Source organism: Lathyrus oleraceus, chromosome 5, assembly GCF_024323335.1.
Source record: "Lathyrus oleraceus cultivar Zhongwan6 chromosome 5, CAAS_Psat_ZW6_1.0, whole genome shotgun sequence".
NCBI lineage: Eukaryota > Viridiplantae > Streptophyta > Magnoliopsida > Fabales > Fabaceae > Lathyrus > Lathyrus oleraceus.
In genome coordinates this window covers 283972150-283991882 of record NC_066583.1, presented here as the reverse complement: position 1 = coordinate 283991882, position 19733 = coordinate 283972150, and the positions used below count along the sequence as shown (strand labels likewise).

At 32.6% G+C, this 19733-nt stretch overlaps 1 protein-coding gene across 1 annotated transcript; it reads right to left on the bottom strand.

Moving 5' to 3' along the window:
• Positions 1 to 11196: 11196 nt before the first annotated feature.
• Positions 11197 to 14602, bottom strand: LOC127083917 (proline transporter 2). Its single transcript, XM_051024284.1, has 7 exons — positions 14319 to 14602; positions 13032 to 13256; positions 12839 to 12933; positions 12536 to 12725; positions 12295 to 12419; positions 11985 to 12200; positions 11197 to 11896 (listed from the first exon to the last, which is right to left on the bottom strand). The coding sequence occupies exons 1-7, from the start codon at positions 14407 to 14409 to the stop codon at positions 11519 to 11521; spliced, it is 1320 nt and encodes a 439-aa protein (XP_050880241.1). The 5' UTR covers positions 14410 to 14602; the 3' UTR covers positions 11197 to 11518.
• Between the last annotated feature and the right edge of the window lie 5131 nt (positions 14603 to 19733).

The window sequence follows — 19733 nt, the reverse complement described above, 5'->3', positions numbered from 1 at the left end:
CATGGAAGGAGAAGAAAAACCATGGAAACACCATAATCACCATCATCTTATCTCATTTTCTTCACCAATCTTGACCATCTTCTTGAACAAGGTGAGTTCTTAGTTATATATATATATATATATATATATATATATATATATATATATATATATATATATATATATATATATATATATTGTGTGGTTAGTAGAGAAAGATTGAAAAGTGGATAAGAAGAAGAGAAAGAAAACAACAGTAAGAGAAAGAAGAGTAAAGGAAAGAAAAAGAGAAGAAGAAGACTCATGGAAGGAGAAGAAAAACCATGGAAACACCATAATCACCATCATCTTATCTCATTTTCTTCACCAATCTTGACCATCTTCTTGAACAAGGTGAGTTCTTAGTTAGAATAGCTTTGGATGGGGTGAATTCATGAGATTTGGAGCTAGGGTTTTACCTTTATATTCTATACATAATCCTTGTTGGTATCCATGTTTCTTTATGTGATATTTCATGATCTTAACATGTTGGTTCAAAAGCTTTCTATGATTGCGTTGTTATGTTGAAACCATGATATTATGTTATGTTGGCGTTGATTATTGAAGTATGACCTTAATCTTTAAAGTTATGGATGTTAATCATGTGTACTTGTGTTAGTGTAAGTGTTGGTATGGTTTAGAATGGTTAAGTTTAGAGTTTGATATGGTTAGAAGGTGAGATTTTGATGAAATAACAGAGGCCAATTGATTGCACTACAAAACCAATCGATTGGTTCATGTTACGGTGAAGAAAAGTTGAATTTTTGATGATGACAATCGATTGGCTACAGTGCTCAATCGGTTGGTCCATTGTAGATAGTGAAAAATTAGAGATAAGCTTCATGCAATCGATTGGTCCTTGTCAGTAATCGATTGGTTCAACTATTTTTACTATAAAATGAGTTTCGTAAATCCGTTTTAGACACGGTCGGAAGCATTGGAAATCTCTTTCAATGCTATATTAGATAGTTAACTAAAAATATGATCATATGTAAATTATTGATAAGATAATGATGATATACATATATTATGAGTTGTTGTTTGTTGATTGAATACATGGTCCTTGTTTCCGCCATAATTCAAGAACCGTGAATCCGATTGATATGAAAATTGAAGCATTGGAAAGTTAATACAATGGGCTATTGCATGGTGTTGAAATACCATGAATTAACCAAGGATGCTTAGTAAAGGATAGTAATGATTATGTTTGACTTGTTTGTGCATAACAATTTGAATAACCTAAGATAATGATGAGTGAGATGTGAGATGGTTTTGCCTAGGGTTTATTGTGACATATTAAGCTACTACGTGTGCTTCATGTAGGATATTGTGATATGCTATTGTGTATACTTTTTGGAATGTTATGAATCATATTATGATATATGCTAAGTATTGTTATTGTGTATGTGCATGAATGATTAAAAACATATGATGATGAGTGAGGAAACCTTAGGAGTACAACTCGATTAATAACTTAGAAAGATAATCTAGGTTATGAAAATGAGTATACGGCGATGCTTGGATGCAACAGTACCTCGGTGTATATCGCGGACAAGAATTCTCCCGATTAACGAAACAATATGCTTTGTATGGAACATGTGGAATATTATGTGAATGAGTGAAGATGAACACCTAGTATTTGTTGAACATCATGAGAATTGGTTCGATATTTGGTGAGGAACATTTGTTTCAAAAGTCTTATTTTGGTAAGGAGCCTTGCTCCAAAAGTCCTATTTGTTGTTGAGAACTAATTACGTATTCGAAATTAGTTATGATTGTGCACATACCACTTCAAAGACTTAGGTAAAGCGGTAAGTGGGGATGTGGCACTAATGATTCGTGCCTCAATTGGGTTTGAGCACCAACCATGGAGGATATGGGGGAAAGGTGGACACCTAAGTGGGTTAGACGCCCATACAGTGAAGTATACCCTTAGTGGGTTAGAGGCCCATACGAGTGACGATCACTTGAATTGAGGATTAAGCCTCATAGAGGACCTGATATCCACCGTGAAAGTCGAATCATACGAGCATGCGAGAACCGAGCCTGGCTTAGACGTAAGTCCAATCGAGAATTGATGTTTCGTGAATACGAATAGTGATTTATTGAGTTATGTGGACTCAAGAGACATGTTTCCATACATTACAAATATCCCTTAGACACTTAAGTCTTAGTTATCTTATGTGAATGATACACAAGTAACGAGAGATGAAGACTTGTGTTAGGATTCTATTAGAAACCCTGTAGAGTCTAGTGGACCCATATGATAGGAAAATTCACTGAGATTATTATCTCACCCGAATATTGTTGTTTCTTTTCAGGTATTACTTTGCAAGTTATATTGCAAGAGGAGATGTGAATTGTTGTTTCGAGAGATGCTGATAATTGTGATCTTCCACTGTGGATTTTGTACAATTGCAGAGATTGCACATAGTTATTAGGTTTTTAATTAGGAATTATTGTATGAAATGTGCCATATGTTGTATTTTATTTTATGTGCATGTATATAAAGATGCCGTTAGACACTTATGTTGTGACAATACCAATAATTAACACTTGTATGATATTATTCTAAATATATATTATACGGGTTGTTATAGTTGGTATCAGAGCAGGTCGATTCTCGACCTAGCCTTGAAACATAATAAGTAAATCTATTCCTGCCTCATATGTGTGTTTAGCCAACATGATTCTTAATATCACTGTATGTAGTATTGGGTCTGATCAACCTAGTTCTATGTGAGTGGTAGGAAGGATCATGGTTGAGCAACCACGAGGACTCTGAAGTGTTGGTGGAGCTTGTGCTTTGAGGGTAGGCTCAAGCCAAGAGTTAGAGAGTAAGGAGAACCGGATAGCTCGGTTGAAGTTTCAATAGGAGTTGTGATTCAGGTAATGTAGAATTGAAGAGTAGTGTATGGTTCAAGCAATCCTGTAGTGCTGATGGAGTAAGGAAGTTGAGGATTTCTATCGGATAAATTTTGAGAGTTTTAAGGAATAAGTGAATCTGCTAATAGAACAAGATTGACTCACTGGTATGGAATAAGTGTTGTAATTAATACCATACAGTGAAGGAAGGAGGATGGTTTTATTGCACATATGCTATAAGGTCTGAAAGTGAGGTAGTATATCAGTGTTTCGACTTCTAAGGTCAGTAGGGCATACTAGAAAAAAAGGGGAGTATTTTGGAGAGTATGTACAGAATAGTATCCTACAAGTAGTTAAGGGCTTGAGAGAGGAGAACGTTCAGCATATTTGTAAGAATCTAAGATAGTGGCAAAGTGTACAAGGAGACTCGAGGGCACAACTGCCTATTCCAAGTGATACATGTAAACGCCTGAGGAAGAGTAGAAGATAAATCAAGTATATTCAGTATTTAAAAAAAGGATATCGGGTTCAGGATAGTTTGTCAGGGATTCAAAGTTAGTAAGAGACCATTATGGAATGTTGAGTTACCTAGGGATCAACTATAAGAGATTGTGTCAAAGAGAGAATAAACATTATATAACAACGGAAGCTCTAGTAGGATTGGTTGAAGGAGATTTGTAATGAGGAAAAAAGAAAGTAATTTAGATTCGAGGAATTCTAGTAGAATGGTTCTATTATTGGAACTAATGGGCTTACCATAGAAAAGAAGCAGACATAGAGTTTGGGAGCAATATAAACCTTGCATTACAACTATCGTAATGGAATGCGCTTCAAATAAGGAGACTATGCAATCATAAGGATTTCATTAAGGCTAAGATATGGATGTCTATTTGATGATCATTCACATACGGGAACTTCTAGAGGATGGAGTGTAATGGAGAAAGTTAAACCTTGGTATTAAGAGGAGTATGTGATGGTAGCATTATGATCACAAGTATGTGTAAGTGATTCTTTGTCTTGAGATGGATGTGAAGTAACACACTCTTTGTTGAGTAATGAGTCTGATGTTTTGAGAAGTTAAGTCTGTGGTAAACAATAAAAGATAAGCCAAGCTTGAGTACGAGGACTAAGTCTGGAACGTGAAATGGAATACATTGTGTGGACTCGTATGTAGTTGGTAAGAGTTATCAGTTGTAAGTCATCTAGATATGTAACCTTTGTGTGACGAAGCGTATAGTGAATGTTAAGTTTAGAAGGAAATCCAAGTGAATAAGTGTTTAGTAATGTTAAGGTTTATCTTAAGTGCATCTTAACTAAGTTACAAGAGTAGGAATGGATTATTGGAAGTCTGGTTACTATTTATCATTCTGAGTAGTGTTGGTTGGTTGATCATGGACATGATGTTCACACCTTATTGGAACTGAGGGTATCCTAAATATGATTGGTGTACCATTATGGATGTGTGAGTTAAGGATGGAGATGCAAGTTAATGCAAGCCAGATTGATAGTTTTGAAATTCGAATTTCTTGAAGGGTATTGCATAGTTGACCATCTGTATAAATTTCAAAGGAGTTTGACGTTTGGGTAAACAAACTAGTGAACCATACTCATTGTGAGTAAGACTTGGGTGTATCACTATTATGACTAATGAGAATCATAAGGAGTGAAGCCGGAAGAGACTTACTAAGTGGTGATCTTGCGGAGATCGATTCGTTATTTAGCATATGTGTTAGTAAAGTGGAAGTATTTAAGAATTATATGAAATTGGGTGATTCTATCAGGTCCATGGCCCAAGATGTAGACCCCATGAGAGTGGTACCTTATGGGTGCAGTGATATTTTGCCCTACTGGAAGGATTTGTAAGTTATTTCCAGGATGGAACGAGAATTAGATTATTAAAGTTAAACATGTAACTCAGGCTGTATATTAGTAAGAGCATGAGCTAAAATTATGGAAGGTGAAACATGACGATGGAGATGAATGAATTTAGATAGGAAGTGCAATGTTATCTCCAGATGTGTGTGAATTGTTGTGGGTGACTCTGTGAGTGGTATGGACACTCACAATTATGTTCTAGATTGTTTAAGCTCCTTGGAAGTGGTGTCTCGTCGATGATTGAAGTTCCTTGGTGGTGTTATTTTTTTATTAGTCGAGATCCTGTGTCGACAGAAACCTTGAATGGATTATGATCAACCCTATAAGAGGATTTGATATGTAATATAGTAACAAGAATCAAATATTGTTAAACTAATTTGGATAAGTTGATTCGAGAACAGGGAAAATCTGAATGATGTATAATTTTATGGTTGTAGGAATATGACTCATGGATACCTATCTTCTGAAGAGTGTTTGTCTTATTCTAAACTTTTGTGAGTCATCAAGGAAGTTATTCTACTAATGGAAGTCGGTAAGGTTCTATTACCATTTTGGATAGTAGGAACTCTAGAGGATAAGTGTGTTTATATGTAGATTGTTAGCTAACCAGTAGTGCATAGGAATCCCAGGTGTTCCATTGTTGGAATCAAGGTAGCACAGTGGAAGGTGATGGATGGAAGAGCTCAATCAAGTCTATGGGGATCAGAGAGATAGTTACTCAAAAGAATGGAGGTAAGGTAATCTCGTGCTAAGGGTGTTATCTTATTGGAGTAGTACGAGAGAAGTGAAACAGTAGGAGTAAACACTTACAATATATAGTATCAAATCAAGTGAATTTGATGAGATTATCAATAGATGGATTACAAGGTTATGCTCATTTGTTGAAGGAATAATAAGAGAAGAGTAGTCAATATTATGTGTAGTCAAGGAATCAATAAGTCTTCTTATGAATATTTAATAGGTATTGATTATCCAAATCAAGATAAGATGTCATGGGTATGTTTTGTGTGACTCAGTACAAAAAGGGTAGTCGTGGTTTCCGGAAGGAAAGTGACCAAATGATTTAGAGAGGTATATCAGATGAATTAAGTGGGAGCAAAGTTAAACGTAAATCTAATATTTAATGAGGATATGGTTAAGACAATGAAGTATTGAGAGTTCACATGAGAAAGAAGTTTGCCAAGGAAGATAAGTTGGAAGAATGAATATGTCAGAAGTTTGAAATCGAAGAGAAGTCAAGTGTTGGTCTAAGACATTGATGCAAGAAGTGTTTATTTGCTGAGTGAAGGAAATTCGGGGGTGAATTTCAATTTAGGGGGGGGGGGAGAATGTAATATTCCATTTACCCTTAAATGCTCAATTAGTTGTCAATTGAAATCAACCGAGTCCCTATGTACTGTATCTATTGTCAGTTGGAACAATTTAAGCTCATATGTGATTTAAAAGTTGTCAGTTAGGAAAAATAGAGTAACCAGTGAACTCTAAAGAGATTAATCCTTATTTAAAGAGATTGACCATTATTAATAAGTACAATAGGGGACATTTTTGGTAACATTAATAATTGGTCAATTGGTACCGAAAGACAAAATATCGATTGAGATATTTTCTATCACTACTTAATATTATATATTATATTTATATTATATATATATATATATATATATATATATATATATATATATATATATATATATATATATATATATATTGTGTGGTTAGTAGAGAAAGATTGAAAAGTGGATAAGAAGAAAAGAAAGAGAAAAAAAACAGTAAGAGAAAGAAGAGTAAAGGAAAGAAAGAAGAGAAGACGAAGACTCATGGAAGGAGAAGAAAAACCATGGAAACACCATAATCACCATCATCTCATCTCATTTTCTTCACCAATCTTGACCATCTTCTTGAACAAGGTGAGTTCTTAGTTAGAATAGCTTTGGGTGGGGTGAATTCATGAGATTGGGAGCCAGGGTTTTAACTTTATATTCTATACATAATCCTTGTTGGTTTCCATGTTTCTTTATGTGTTATTTCATGATCTTAACATGTTGGTGTAAAAGCTTTCTATGATTGTGTTGTTATGTTGAAACCATGATATTATGTTATGTTGGTGTTGATTGTTGAAGTATGGCCTTAATCTTTGAAGTTATGGATGTTAATCATGTGTAGTTGTGTTAATGTAAGTGTTTGGTATGGTTTAGAATGGTTAACTTTGGAATTTGATATGGTTATAAGATGAAGTTTTGATGAAATAACAAGGCCAATCGATTGCACTACATAACCAATCGATTGGTTCATGTTACGGTGAAGAAAATCTGAATTTTTGATAATGACAATCGATTGGCTACAGTGCTTAATCGATTGGTCCATTGCAGATAGTGAAAAATTAGACAGAAGCTTCATGCAATCGATTGGTTCAACTGTTTTTACTATAAATGAGTTTTGTAAATCCGTTTTGGACACGGTCGAAAGCGTTTGAAAGCTCTTCCAATGATATATTAGATAGTAAATAAAAAAATATGATTATAGGTAAATTATTGATAGGATAATGATGATATACATATATTATGAGTTGTTGTTTGTTGATTGAATACATGGTTCTTGTTTCCGCCAAGAACTGCGAATCTGATTGATATGAAACTTGAAGCATTAGAAAGTTAATGCAATGAGATATTACATGGTGTTGAAAGATCATGAATTAACCAAGGATGCTTGGTAAAGGATAGTAATGGTTATGTTTGACTTGTTTGTGCATAATAATTTGAATAACCTAAGATAATAATGAGTGAGATGTGAGATGGTTTTGCCTAGGGTTTATTGTGACATATTATGCTACTATGTGTGTTTCATGTAGGACATTGTGATATGCTATCGTGTATACTTTATGAATGTTATGAATTATATTATGATATATGCTAAGTATTGTTATTGTGTGTGTGTGCATGAATGGTTAAAAACAATGATGACGAGTGAGGAAACCTTAGGAGTACAACTCGATTAATAACTTAGAAAGATAATCTAGGTTATGAAAATGAGTATACGGTGATGCTTGGATGAAACGGTACCTCGGTGTGTATCACGGACAAGAATTCTCCTGATTAACGAAACAATATGTTTTGTATGGAACATGTGGAATATTATGCGAATGAGTGATGATGAACACCTAGTATTTGTTGAACATCATGAGAGTTGGTTTGATATTTGGTGAGGAACATTTGTTCCAAAAGTCCTATTTTGGTGAGGAGCCTTGCTTCGAAAGTCCTATTTGTTGTTGAGAACTAATCACGTATTCAGAATTAGTTGTGATTGTGCACATACCACTTCAAAGGCTTAGGTAAAGCGGTAAGTGGGGATGTGGCACCAATGATTCGTGTATTAATTGGGTTTGAGCCCCAACCATGGAGGACATAGGGGAAAGGTGGACACCTAAGTGGGTTAGAGACCCATACGGTGAAAGATACCCTAAGTGGGTTAGAGGCCCATATGGGTGATGGTCACTTGAAATGAGGATTAAGCCTCATAGAGGACCCGATATCCACCGTGAAAGTCGAATCATACGAGCATGCGAGAACTGAGCCTGGCTTAGACGTAAGTCCGTTCGGGGGTTAATGTTTCGTGAATCGGAATAATGATTTATTGAGTTATGTGGACTCAAGAGACGTGTTTCCATACATTGTGAATATCCCTTAGACACTTAAGTCTTAGCTATCTTGTGTGAATGATACACAAGTAACGAGAGATAAAGACTTGGGTTAGGATTCTATTAGAAACCCTGTAGAACCAAGTGGACCCATATGATAAAAGAATTCACTGACATTATTATCTCACCCCAATATTGTTGTTGCTTTTCAGGTGTTACTTTGCAGGTTTTATTGCAAGAGGAGATGTGCATTGATGTTTCGAGGGATGCTGATAATTGTGATCTTCCGCTGTGGATTTTGTACAATTCCAGAGATTGCACATAGTTCTTAGGTTTTTAATTAGGCATTATTGTATGACATGTGTCATATGTTGTATTTAATTTTATGGACATGTATATAAAGATGCCGATAAGCATTTATGTTGTGACAATACCAATAATTAACACTTATATGATATTATTTTAGATATATATTATACGGGTTGTTACATATAATATTGACAATGTTAATTATAAAATTTAATAAATAAATATAAAATTACGATAACATAGTGAGTATACAAATAATTAAAATTAATCTTAATATTATTAATTTATCAAGATAATAATTTATAAAATGAATATTTAACCGATATAAATGATTAAAATATTACTTTATACATAAGATTAATTGTAAATATATAATAAATTTACTAAAAATATAAATCTATTGTATCTAAAAATATAGAGATCTTACAAATATGACATATTCAACATATCACTCTTCCGAAGAAGAGTTTATTATAATTTTTTCAGGCATTCATTATGCTTTCTAATATCACATTAGATTTCACCATTTTTCTAAATTCACTTTAGTTTGTTTGGTCCCTACCGCATACTTAAGTATACCTATCATATTTTTTGTTATATGATATCTATAATGTAAAGCGTATGATGTAGGAAACTCATTTCCAACGAAATTCATCATTGTGGTATTGCGATCGGTGACTATCACATATGACATTTTTTCTCGATCTTTCAACATAGTCCTACATATTTCCAAAGCTCACGTAAAATAGTCCTCTTTTCACTTTCCAAATAAGCAAACCCAGTTGAAAAAAGTCGTATATGTAGAAGTAACACTAATAATTTCAGAAGTGGTAGCATGTACTTGTTGATCTTATATATTTAATCAATTATGAGCACATTGGAAAAATGTTAAGCAACTTAATGGAATTATGATGTGTCCAAAATATATCTTGAATAATTTTTCCATCCTCACAAACTTTGTACCTAGATAAATAATGATCCTCATCCAAAAGCTTTAACACTTGTTGCATTTCAAATTTTGGACCTCTTTTTGCCCTGTTGTTTCAGGTGAGAAAACTATACACTTCAGCCACTTTTTGATCTTTTCATTTTCAAAGTTGATAGTATATTTTTTGACTGAACTATGTTCAAGGTCATTTCATAGACAAGTTTCTTCTCTTCATAATTTAGACGACATATAATGGGATGACTGTCTAACTTGTAACACAAATAGTGATGATGTATACCACAAATCACATTAAGTATCCATGTACTATTCGCCTTGAGGTATCCGCCCAACATAAAAGGACGATCACATTAAATGTATGTCTCATAGTAGAACCAAAATTCGACCTCCTGATTGTAATGTTGAGTCCTAATTTGGCAGCCTCCGTGTTAAACTATTGAATCATATGTTCATGTATAGCAAACTCCAGTTTGTTTGTAAATTATTTTTCAACATCTACATGGACATGACTCGGTTTAACATCCACAAATAGAGGAGTGTCGGAGACACCATAAGGGTGTGCCATAACTACAAACAATCATAATATAAGGCAATTTAAATTCCATATCAGAAAAGTTTGGATATCACTTTGTGAACACAGTATGACATAATCTGAATTTTGAAATTTAAACGTAACATACATATTTTATCTCAAAAAACCAGATGATCTAAAACAATGAGCAATGTACATTACTTGAAATTTCAACTTCTTTTGCTCCTTTTGATGTCAAAATACAAAAGAGCAATGTTTTCAAAGTAAAATTCTTGAGTGACAATGGAATGCGATTTTTGTAAACCTTTTCAAAATAAAGTATTTTTATCATGAAAAACATCAAGAGAAGTATATATGCTAGGTGATAGCCAAATTCATTTGTTTATTTGACATTCGAGATATTGTAATTCTAATGGTGTTTAACGATTAATTTTCAAATATATTTTTGACAAAAATGATGGCACCTCAGTCCTGAAATGATTTTGCTGGAGAATTAACACTTTCAAAATTTTAAATTTTCAATATACAAAAAAGCATTTTAAAATTACAATAGGGTAGGGTATGATCAGTAAGGTGCAGTGATCAACCCCTTTAAATATCTGGTATGAATACTCACACCAAATCAAATATTTCATTTCCAATGATACTTCTTAAATGGGTACCTAATCTGTGCTCCGTTAAAGAAAAGAGCAAAACGGTGCGTTTTGAGATTGGGTTATCCTTGCATGCACTCAGAAGTTTCTGAATTTCTGAATTGGGCATCTTCCTCTAATTTGTGGGTCATCCCTCCGCTCCACGTCGACGCAACCACCGTTCCGTTATCAGGTCATCCCTCTCTGTAATATTTCATCATTCACTTATTTATTTATCTTCTATGCTCGAAAATTGAAATAAGTATAAATTTTGAAATCTATCTTTTCTTTTAACTTTCACCACTGAGATCTTTGGTTCAACCTATTTCATAATCAAACAATTCCCTGGCTCTATACTAATTTGCCACATTCTAACTAAGTAATGTGAGACTTCAAATTTTCTTTTTCATATAGAATGTTAGAAACCGACATGTAAACAAAGCAATCTGGGATTTGAGATTTTTTCAAATCACACACCAACACACATAGTTTTTCCAACAATGTAGGACTTATGGAGTTTTTCAAACTCATCCCCACTTTGAAACTTTTACATTTCCTATGAAAAACTCTTCCAACATTAATGATTGTCATTGGTTGCTCCAATGATACTATCTTCTACAAGAAAATCCTATGCTCTTCACCAACAATGGAAGCATTTGAAACATGCTGGCATTATTACGACTTCTGCAAAAATGTAATGAGTTTCATCAAATATCTGCGAAGACATGGTATGTTTTGGAGTCTACGGAAATAAGCCGTAGTGCTGCAACTGTTGCTGCAATAGACATGATGCTAAAGAAAACAATGTTGATCCAGTGCCAGAGCTTCTGTAAACATGTTAATTTGTTCTTCTTTGCCACCATGTACATATGGTTTGCAAGAATAAATGTAAGGGGAAATGTGCTGATCGCTCCCGTGAGGCTCATGAAATCTCCGAGAAAAGGCAGGAGAGCTGCTATGAATGTGTTAAATACCAGGTACCCGCCTCTTACTGTTATTCTATACGACAAGTTCTTAATATTCATTGCGCTTCCTTTGATCCCATGTCTAGTATCCAAATACTCATACATTGGACTTGCAAATATCTAACAAAAGTAAACCACAGGTTATTACGCCAGCTAAACAAATTTAAGTAAAGCATATGAGCGTGGAAAAGTTCTAAGATTTATGTACATGCAGGGCGATGACTGATTGAAGGAAGGCTGAAATATTGGCGAAAGCCTTCACCCAGACCGGACCGTTGACACTATTCAGTAAATAGGTTTCTGTGGAAGATCCATAAGCCCAATATCCTGAAAAGGTTATAAGGTACAATGGTATAACTCCGACTGTAAACTGAAAATAAAGGGATTTCATCATGTTCTTGACAACTGGCTGCTTAATTGTTGCCTGCAAGTTACATGACCAAATAAAATTCAGTTTAATATTACGGTTAAATGAAAAAGAATCATATCAACTTGAAACTATAAGCTTTCTATCCAACCTGAATCTCGGGAAGCATGCCGGTGTTATATGCGAACACTAGGTTAGCAGACGCCCCAATCGTTTCAAATACTTTACTTGCCCCTTCTCCTGGAATGGTGTAATCTCGAGGCGGTGAATGTATTCCTGACACCGTACTGCAGGTTAGTTCTAGAAATGTATCAACTCAAATCAAACAATGTATTCAGGTATTCAGATAGGTGGATTTCTATGAATTTTCAATCACAAACATGAGATATTACCATCTTTAATTGATAGAACAGATGCTACGGAAATGTATACCAAGCCGAAGACGGTTGAAACTGCCAACCAAATTCCAAGAGCTGAAAGATGAGGAATACAAATGGCAAACATTGCACACACAAAACCAGCTATAACTATACAATATGGAAGCTTCAGCTGAGCATCATCCCTAAACAAGGTATAAGTAGCCTGCAACACATTGAAAAAAAATTATAAGATTTGAGATTTCACAAGTCCTATAACTTGAGAAAGAGGTGAAGGTGCAATCAAAACTTTGATTGAATGGTTCCTAAGTTTCTTACTTTTAAGGCTGAACCAGCCAGAATAATGAAGCCAGTATTTATCATAAAAAGATTGATATACTGAAGAGCCCATGTGAGTTTATATGCCTTTTTACCTGAAATAGAAATGATAGTTAAAATGAACATAAGCAGCAGCAAAATAACATAACATAATGTTTTTTTTATGTTGCTAAGTTTTGTTGGCGATGTGTACCATATACATATCCAGCAAGATCTCTATATCTGATGTGTCTTGTCCCTCCTAATTCATGGATATTAGCAATAAGGGCATTAGCATAGAGTGATACCAAAGCAGCAAGAATGAGACCAACTACACCCCCTATCCAGCCAAGGGGAACCATGACAGTCCCGGAATATCCAAGAACAAAAGCACTGTTGACTCCATTGGTGAGTACAAATGCCACTTGCAACCATGAATCTGGTAAAACAGAACAATCCAAAATAAAATTACAATTATAGAATAAAACCAGAAGAACATAAATAAATTAAAGGATATTAAAGGGGGTGTGAATCTGAAACCAAAAGAAAGTAAAGTGAACTGTCAAAAGAATAAACTATTTTCAATAGCATTCCAACAAATCATTCGTAATTCACATTTTACTAGTTTTTCTATAAAAAAAGCTATATGATTTCAATAAATATAAACTATGTATTTCAATAAATGTCAAAGAGGATTAATCAACCTGAATAATAATTATTACGTATGGATAATGCTAACTTGTGTCCCACTTAAGAAAACTATTTAGGGATAATGCTAACTTGTGTCCCTAGGGCACAAGTTAAGAAAGCCACTTATAAAAAGTTTGTATTGAAAAAAATAATTACAAAATTAATTTTATATTTTTATTAAAATCAATACACAATTTTCAAGATAACATTTGTGCCCCTAGGATACAAGTTAGCATTATCCTTAAAGTGTTTCATTTGCATTTTTTTTATTATGTCTTAAAATAATTGTAATTTTATGATATCTACAAGTATTTATTAAGACATCTAATTATTTTCTTAACTACATTGAACATCTAATCATTTCATTTTCTTAAAGTAGAGTAATTGTAAGTAACTGTGAAGAAAAAAAATCCTACCAAATAATTCATCATTTATTAAAGGAGGATTTCGACCTTAACTGTCTAGAACAAATTTTAATTATAATTAATTGAATTCTATTAAATAGTCAAAATTCATAGCGAAATTGACTCTTAATTCATAAAAACGTATCGGTGTCTGAAAAAAAAAAGTGCGTGAGAAATGAGAGTTATGTCCGTTCCCCTCCCTATGTCTTAGTAAAATATTTCAGCTGGAACGTCTTTAAACGCACATGCGAATTGTGACTCTTGGACTCCATAAACATGGGAATTTTCGAAAAAATCTCGTGAATGAAAAGGCTAAATAAACAAACCCTTCAAAAATAAAAAGACAAATAAAAATGTCACAAAACAAAGAGACAAAAGTTTATAGGTTTAAGGTACGAGGTACGAACCGCTACTGATTTGATGTGCAGTATCTGGAATTTCGACAGGATCATCATGAACCTTGTTTGGATCACTAATCGCACCGCCTCCTTTTCCCATTGTTGTTAACGGAGGTGTTGGCGATGGCGGCGGCTAAATGTTATTGTTGTTATTGCTGAAGTTTCAAACGCCAGCGTCGCCGTCACAATAAGCTGTTTCTCCACCGGGATTATTCTGAGCTTATTTTTGTTGTTATTTCAAACTGCGTTAATAGAGGAGTCTAACATCTCTCCTCTATATATAAACCCTTGCAGTGATAACCATTCAACATAACCAATGGTAATAAACCAATCATACAACCGCGTTTTAGTTTTTTTTTTTTTTTGGTTATTATATAACTAAAAAATAACCTAATACGAAATTTTAATATTTTCTAATTTAGTTCTTCTAAAAAAAATATTTAACATTTATTAAGTGTGCTTTAAAATCACTGTGGCTCAATAATTTAATTGAATTTGATTCTATTAAGAATTTTTTATAAATATTTATCCATTCAATTAATACAATATGTTAAAATTAATATAAATTCAATGTGTTCAAAACTTAATAAATTCAAAATATACAAATTAGTAATATAATTTAAAACTTGACAAAATAAATGAATGTAAATATATATATTTTTTGAGTTCACAACGTTCTGGTCATTTTTTAATTAAATGTGGAATGAATCGAATTTTATTACATATTTAGTCATACCAACCCTCTCACAAAACAAAAAAACTACCAAAAAAGTGAAAAATGTTTAGAAATAAAATCAAATAAAATATATTTTTACCAAAAAATGAAAAATATTTAAACAATAAAAAATAAAAAAGTTTAATAAATATACTTTGAATTAATAAATAGTTTTACACTATTATGCAATTAAAATCAACTATATTATTAAAATAATTTAAAAATATACACACGACATCATTTATTGATAATGTAAAATTACTATATAATTTTTTATTGTATGTACACACAATTTTATGAGTAATAAATTAATATTAAAATAATTTCATACGATTTTTATATATTTAATTTCGATCTTCACCGCTGCAACATGAATTTTCTGACCCTATCCCTAGCTACCACACTCTTCTTCCATCAAAATCTAATAATACTCAAGTCAACTATGAAGAATTTAAGACCAACCATGTTGACACACGAGGCTGATATAGTGACAAATTTTGCTTTTGATTTGTAGAAATTCTTGGTAGGAATGGATAGCTCTTGTAATAATAGGACTTTTGTGTGGTTAGAAATTCTCAGATATAGAAGAGGTTTTTTATCTCTGTTTTTTCCAGTATATTTAAAAAAAAATTATGAATGATTGTTCTATCATTTTAATCTAGTTCTGGCCTTGGGACTCATTTAAACAATAAGTAAAATAATTTTAGTATATTTAACTTTTTTTTACGAATGATTGTACTATAATTTTAATCTAATTCTGGTCTGGGGACCCATTTAAACAATAAGTAAATATTTTGGATATATTTTTATGTCACGTACCATTGATGCTATGTCTCAAAATTTGACTTCTACTATACGATCTACTAATACTCTACTGGTCCCACCCATTGTAATCTCTCTCTATACTTTTGTCCATATTAGAATTATTAAATTTTCTTTTGATTTTGACAAATATGATTTCTTTTAAAGCACAGGTGTGGACTCTTTGATTCTACTAACTACTAGGAGGATTTAAAAATGATCATAATTTGACTTAGAGTGGCACTTACATGGTTCATTCAACTTTGGGTTTTAATGTGATCATCATCTTTACATTGGAGAATCCGTATAAATATTTTGTGTATCCCTTACTCTATGCTATTTAAATTTAAATACTTATTTATCACACAAAGCATTGCATCTATTTTTTCTCTTGCTATTACATGTAGAGAACATTAGAGATTTGTCTCTCTCTTTATATTATCCAAGTTATCACTTGAGATAATTTTTATTTTTATTTTTTAATGGTCACATTTCAAATCGCTAATTTGATCATTTTTGCTTCTTTAATTGGTTTATAGATTATAATTCATTGTATAGACATTCTTTCTAAGATAATCAAGGTTGTGTTGGAACAAGTAACTATAAAGATTGGGGAAATAAAGAGGGAATAATTTTGGATGCGGAGAGTAAAAGAGGTGAATGGAGAAAGAGAGAGTATTGAGGATGAGATACTATATTTTCACTAATCACTATGAGAGTGCATCCTAAATATTTATATAGAAGTTATAAATTAATTGAGATACAATTTGATCAAGTACAATAATAGAAAATATAAAAAAACTCGAGCTTGTAACCGTTTACACCAAAGTGGATAATTGGTTACACCTGATACTAATTAATTTGAAAATTAATTCAACTTCAGTGGTAACCGATTACACAAAATCCTGTAATTGGTTACGCCTTTGAAAATTTGACTTTTCTACTACTGGAATGCATATCAAACATTGTTGTAACCGGTTATCAACCCGTGGTAACCGGTTACAACACTTGAATTACTACAAAAACTTCAACACACCACCTTAATTCAAGTGTTGCAAGTCTATCATGCTTATGCTCATGCTCATGTTCAACCTCTTGAACACATCATTTATGACTCCCTCACTGCAACAAATAACACTTTTCATGACGAAACTTTCACCTCAAACAATAGAAAACCGAGGTATAAAGCCTAGATGTACTATTTTTTATTATTTTAAAAAATTAAAAAGCATATATTCCCTTGATTTTCAAAACATCGAGGCGGAAAAATAACTCAGTACAAGCTTCGATTTCCAACTATCTCAGTTTATGATTTTATTTGCTTATAAGTGTAATTAAAATGTTATAACTCTTCGATTTCTATTTAACCAAAGCATAAAATAATAAGATTTTACTATAATATCACTCGTTAAACATATTTTACTTTATTCCTTACTAATATGAAGTCGCCCCAAACTTGCAAGCATCATTCTTTCTGATTGATTGCAAGATAGAAAAAATCTTCAATGTTCTTCTATCTTGAACAAAATATTTTTTCTACCTTTGCAATCTATCTCACATAATGGTGCTGATGTTGTCGTTTTTGTATTTTTGGAATAATCCTCAGTTAAAGAAGGGAGTTCAACCTTTGAAGAGTCTCAGTTGATAAATTGCAAGTACATAAAATCATTCTTGTTTAAATTTTTTTTGGATATCACTGAAGATTTGTTGTAAACAATGTATTTTAATATTCTGTGTAAACAATGCAATTTAAAAAAAAAAAGAATTATTCACCTCGGTTTTATAATAAAATTGATGTGTTTCATAATCGTATTGTTCTATAAAAACACTTGTGAAATAAATTTTACCCTAAGACTAACTTATATGTAGCTGCCCCAAAGAGATATTCATCAAATGTCATTTTATCCTAGAGATTTGTTGAAAGAGTTTTGGTGAATATCTGTTGGAAGAGATATTCACCACCGTCAATTTGATCATGGGTTGCTACTACAAATCTCTGGGATTGATTGCAAGTGCAGAAAATAAAAATTCTCATTGAGAAACATATCTTTAGCATCTTGCATGAGATCTGAGCATGAAAAATAAAAATTATCAATTGGAAACAGATTTTACAATGTATTTTTAATATTCTGTGTAAACAATATACTTTTCAAAAAAACATCTTATTCACCTTGGTTTTCTTCGTGATCGAGGGGATAGTTAAACGTTTCTTTACTAATTCAACGCCCTTAAACAAATCTTTGTCATCCATTGAATGTTTATCAACGCTCACAAATCTTTCATTAGTGGTCCGCGTGAAACCTAAGAAACATCCATTATAAAAACATATTGAATATTGAAAATCTAACCTATATGGAACATGAAGCGGTAGAAACATAAAGATGTTTAGAAAAGTTCTCTAAGATGGATTGTAAGAGCAGAAAATTACTCGAGTTTAAGGTTTGTTTTCTTTAATATTTATTTGAGCACAAAATCATATATTTGAATACTGATTTTATTTATCTAACCCTTATTTTATTTTGCTTCAGAATCAAATGCATGCAAGATCGGTAGAGAATAATCTTGCACCAACATTTGATCTTCCCCAAGATTCAATAATTTGAAGATCTAAAATCTAGATCTTCATGGAATTTGTTTTTTATCAAGACCCCTAGGGAATTTTATTTTTATCTATATCTCTGGCGAATTTAATTTTTATTTTAATATTTTGTGTAAACAATTTAGTATTGGTTGTAAGGATTTTGTGCATATTCCAAAGAATAAAAGATCCAAGTTGGATACAAAGTCAAAACAATGTATCTTCGTCGACTATGAGCAAGATGAGTTTGGTTACAGGTTGTAAGATCCTGTAAGGAATACGTTTATTAGAATTTGTTATGTGGTATTCATGGAAGATTAAACTTTTGAAGACATTAATAAGGTGGAGAAGACTACACCCCATATAGATATCAGTTTGTCTAATATTGATCCAGCTCGGTTAATTATTCATAATTCAGATACTACTACCGATGATGATCAAAATAGTGAGCCACATGATTATGTTGATGATCAACAACTTGAAGATGAGATAAATATTCTAACTTATGGTGATGATGAAGAGGAAAATGATATGTCACAGGATGAAAATCTTGGTGAAGCTCCATAATCATCTCAAGTTTAACTTAGGAGGACTAAAAAACCGAGACAACCTTCCATAAGGTATAATTTTGATGAATATGTGACCTTGAACAATGAAGGTGAAGCTGCGTGTTTTCAAGAGGCCATGGAATGTGATGAAAATAAAAAGTATTTAGATGAAATACATGATGAGATGAAATCATTACATGATAATCATACTTATGATTTAATGAAGTTGCTTGAACACAAACAGGATTTAGAAAATAGGTGGATTTTAGAGTTAAACATGAGATAAACTCTAAGTATCAAAGGTATAAAACCAGACTAGTGGTGAAAGGTTTCCGTAAAAGAAAAGGTGTTGATTTTCTCACATGTTGTAAAGATGTCATCAATCAACAATGTTGAGTTTGACTGCTACTCTTGATTTAGAGGTTGAGCAAAATAATATGAAAACAACTTTCCTTCATGGGGATTATGAGGAAGAGACCTACATGAAATAACCCAATGGTTTTCAAGTTAAAGGCAAATAAGACCATGTGTGTAGATTGAGAAATAGTTCACATGGGTTAAAGCAAGGTCCAAGGCAGTGGTACAAGAAGTTTGAGTCTGTTATGTGTGATCAAGGATACATAAGTCTACTTCAGATCATTACATCTTTGTTAGAAAATTTTCTAACGATGACTTTATTATCTTGTTGTTACATGTTGATATGTTTATTGTAGGGAAAACATTTATAACATTAATAGGTTAAAGAAGCAGTTGGGGGAGTCTTTTCCATGAAAGATACGAGA

What these genes read in the sequence shown, in the direction of transcription:
- LOC127083917 (XM_051024284.1), bottom strand. Translation starts at nt 14,409, where the DNA reads ATGGGAAAAGGAGGCGGTGCGATTAGTGATCCAAACAAGGTTCATGAT. An exon ending in TGCACATCAAATCAGTAGCG is followed by an intron (nt 13,257 to 14,318) that starts GTTCGTACCTCG and finishes CTGTTTTACCAG; the next exon opens with ATTCATGGTTGCAAGTGGCA. An exon ending in TCTTGCTGGATATGTATATG is followed by an intron (nt 12,934 to 13,031) that starts GTACACATCGCC and finishes TTTCTATTTCAG; the next exon opens with GTAAAAAGGCATATAAACTC.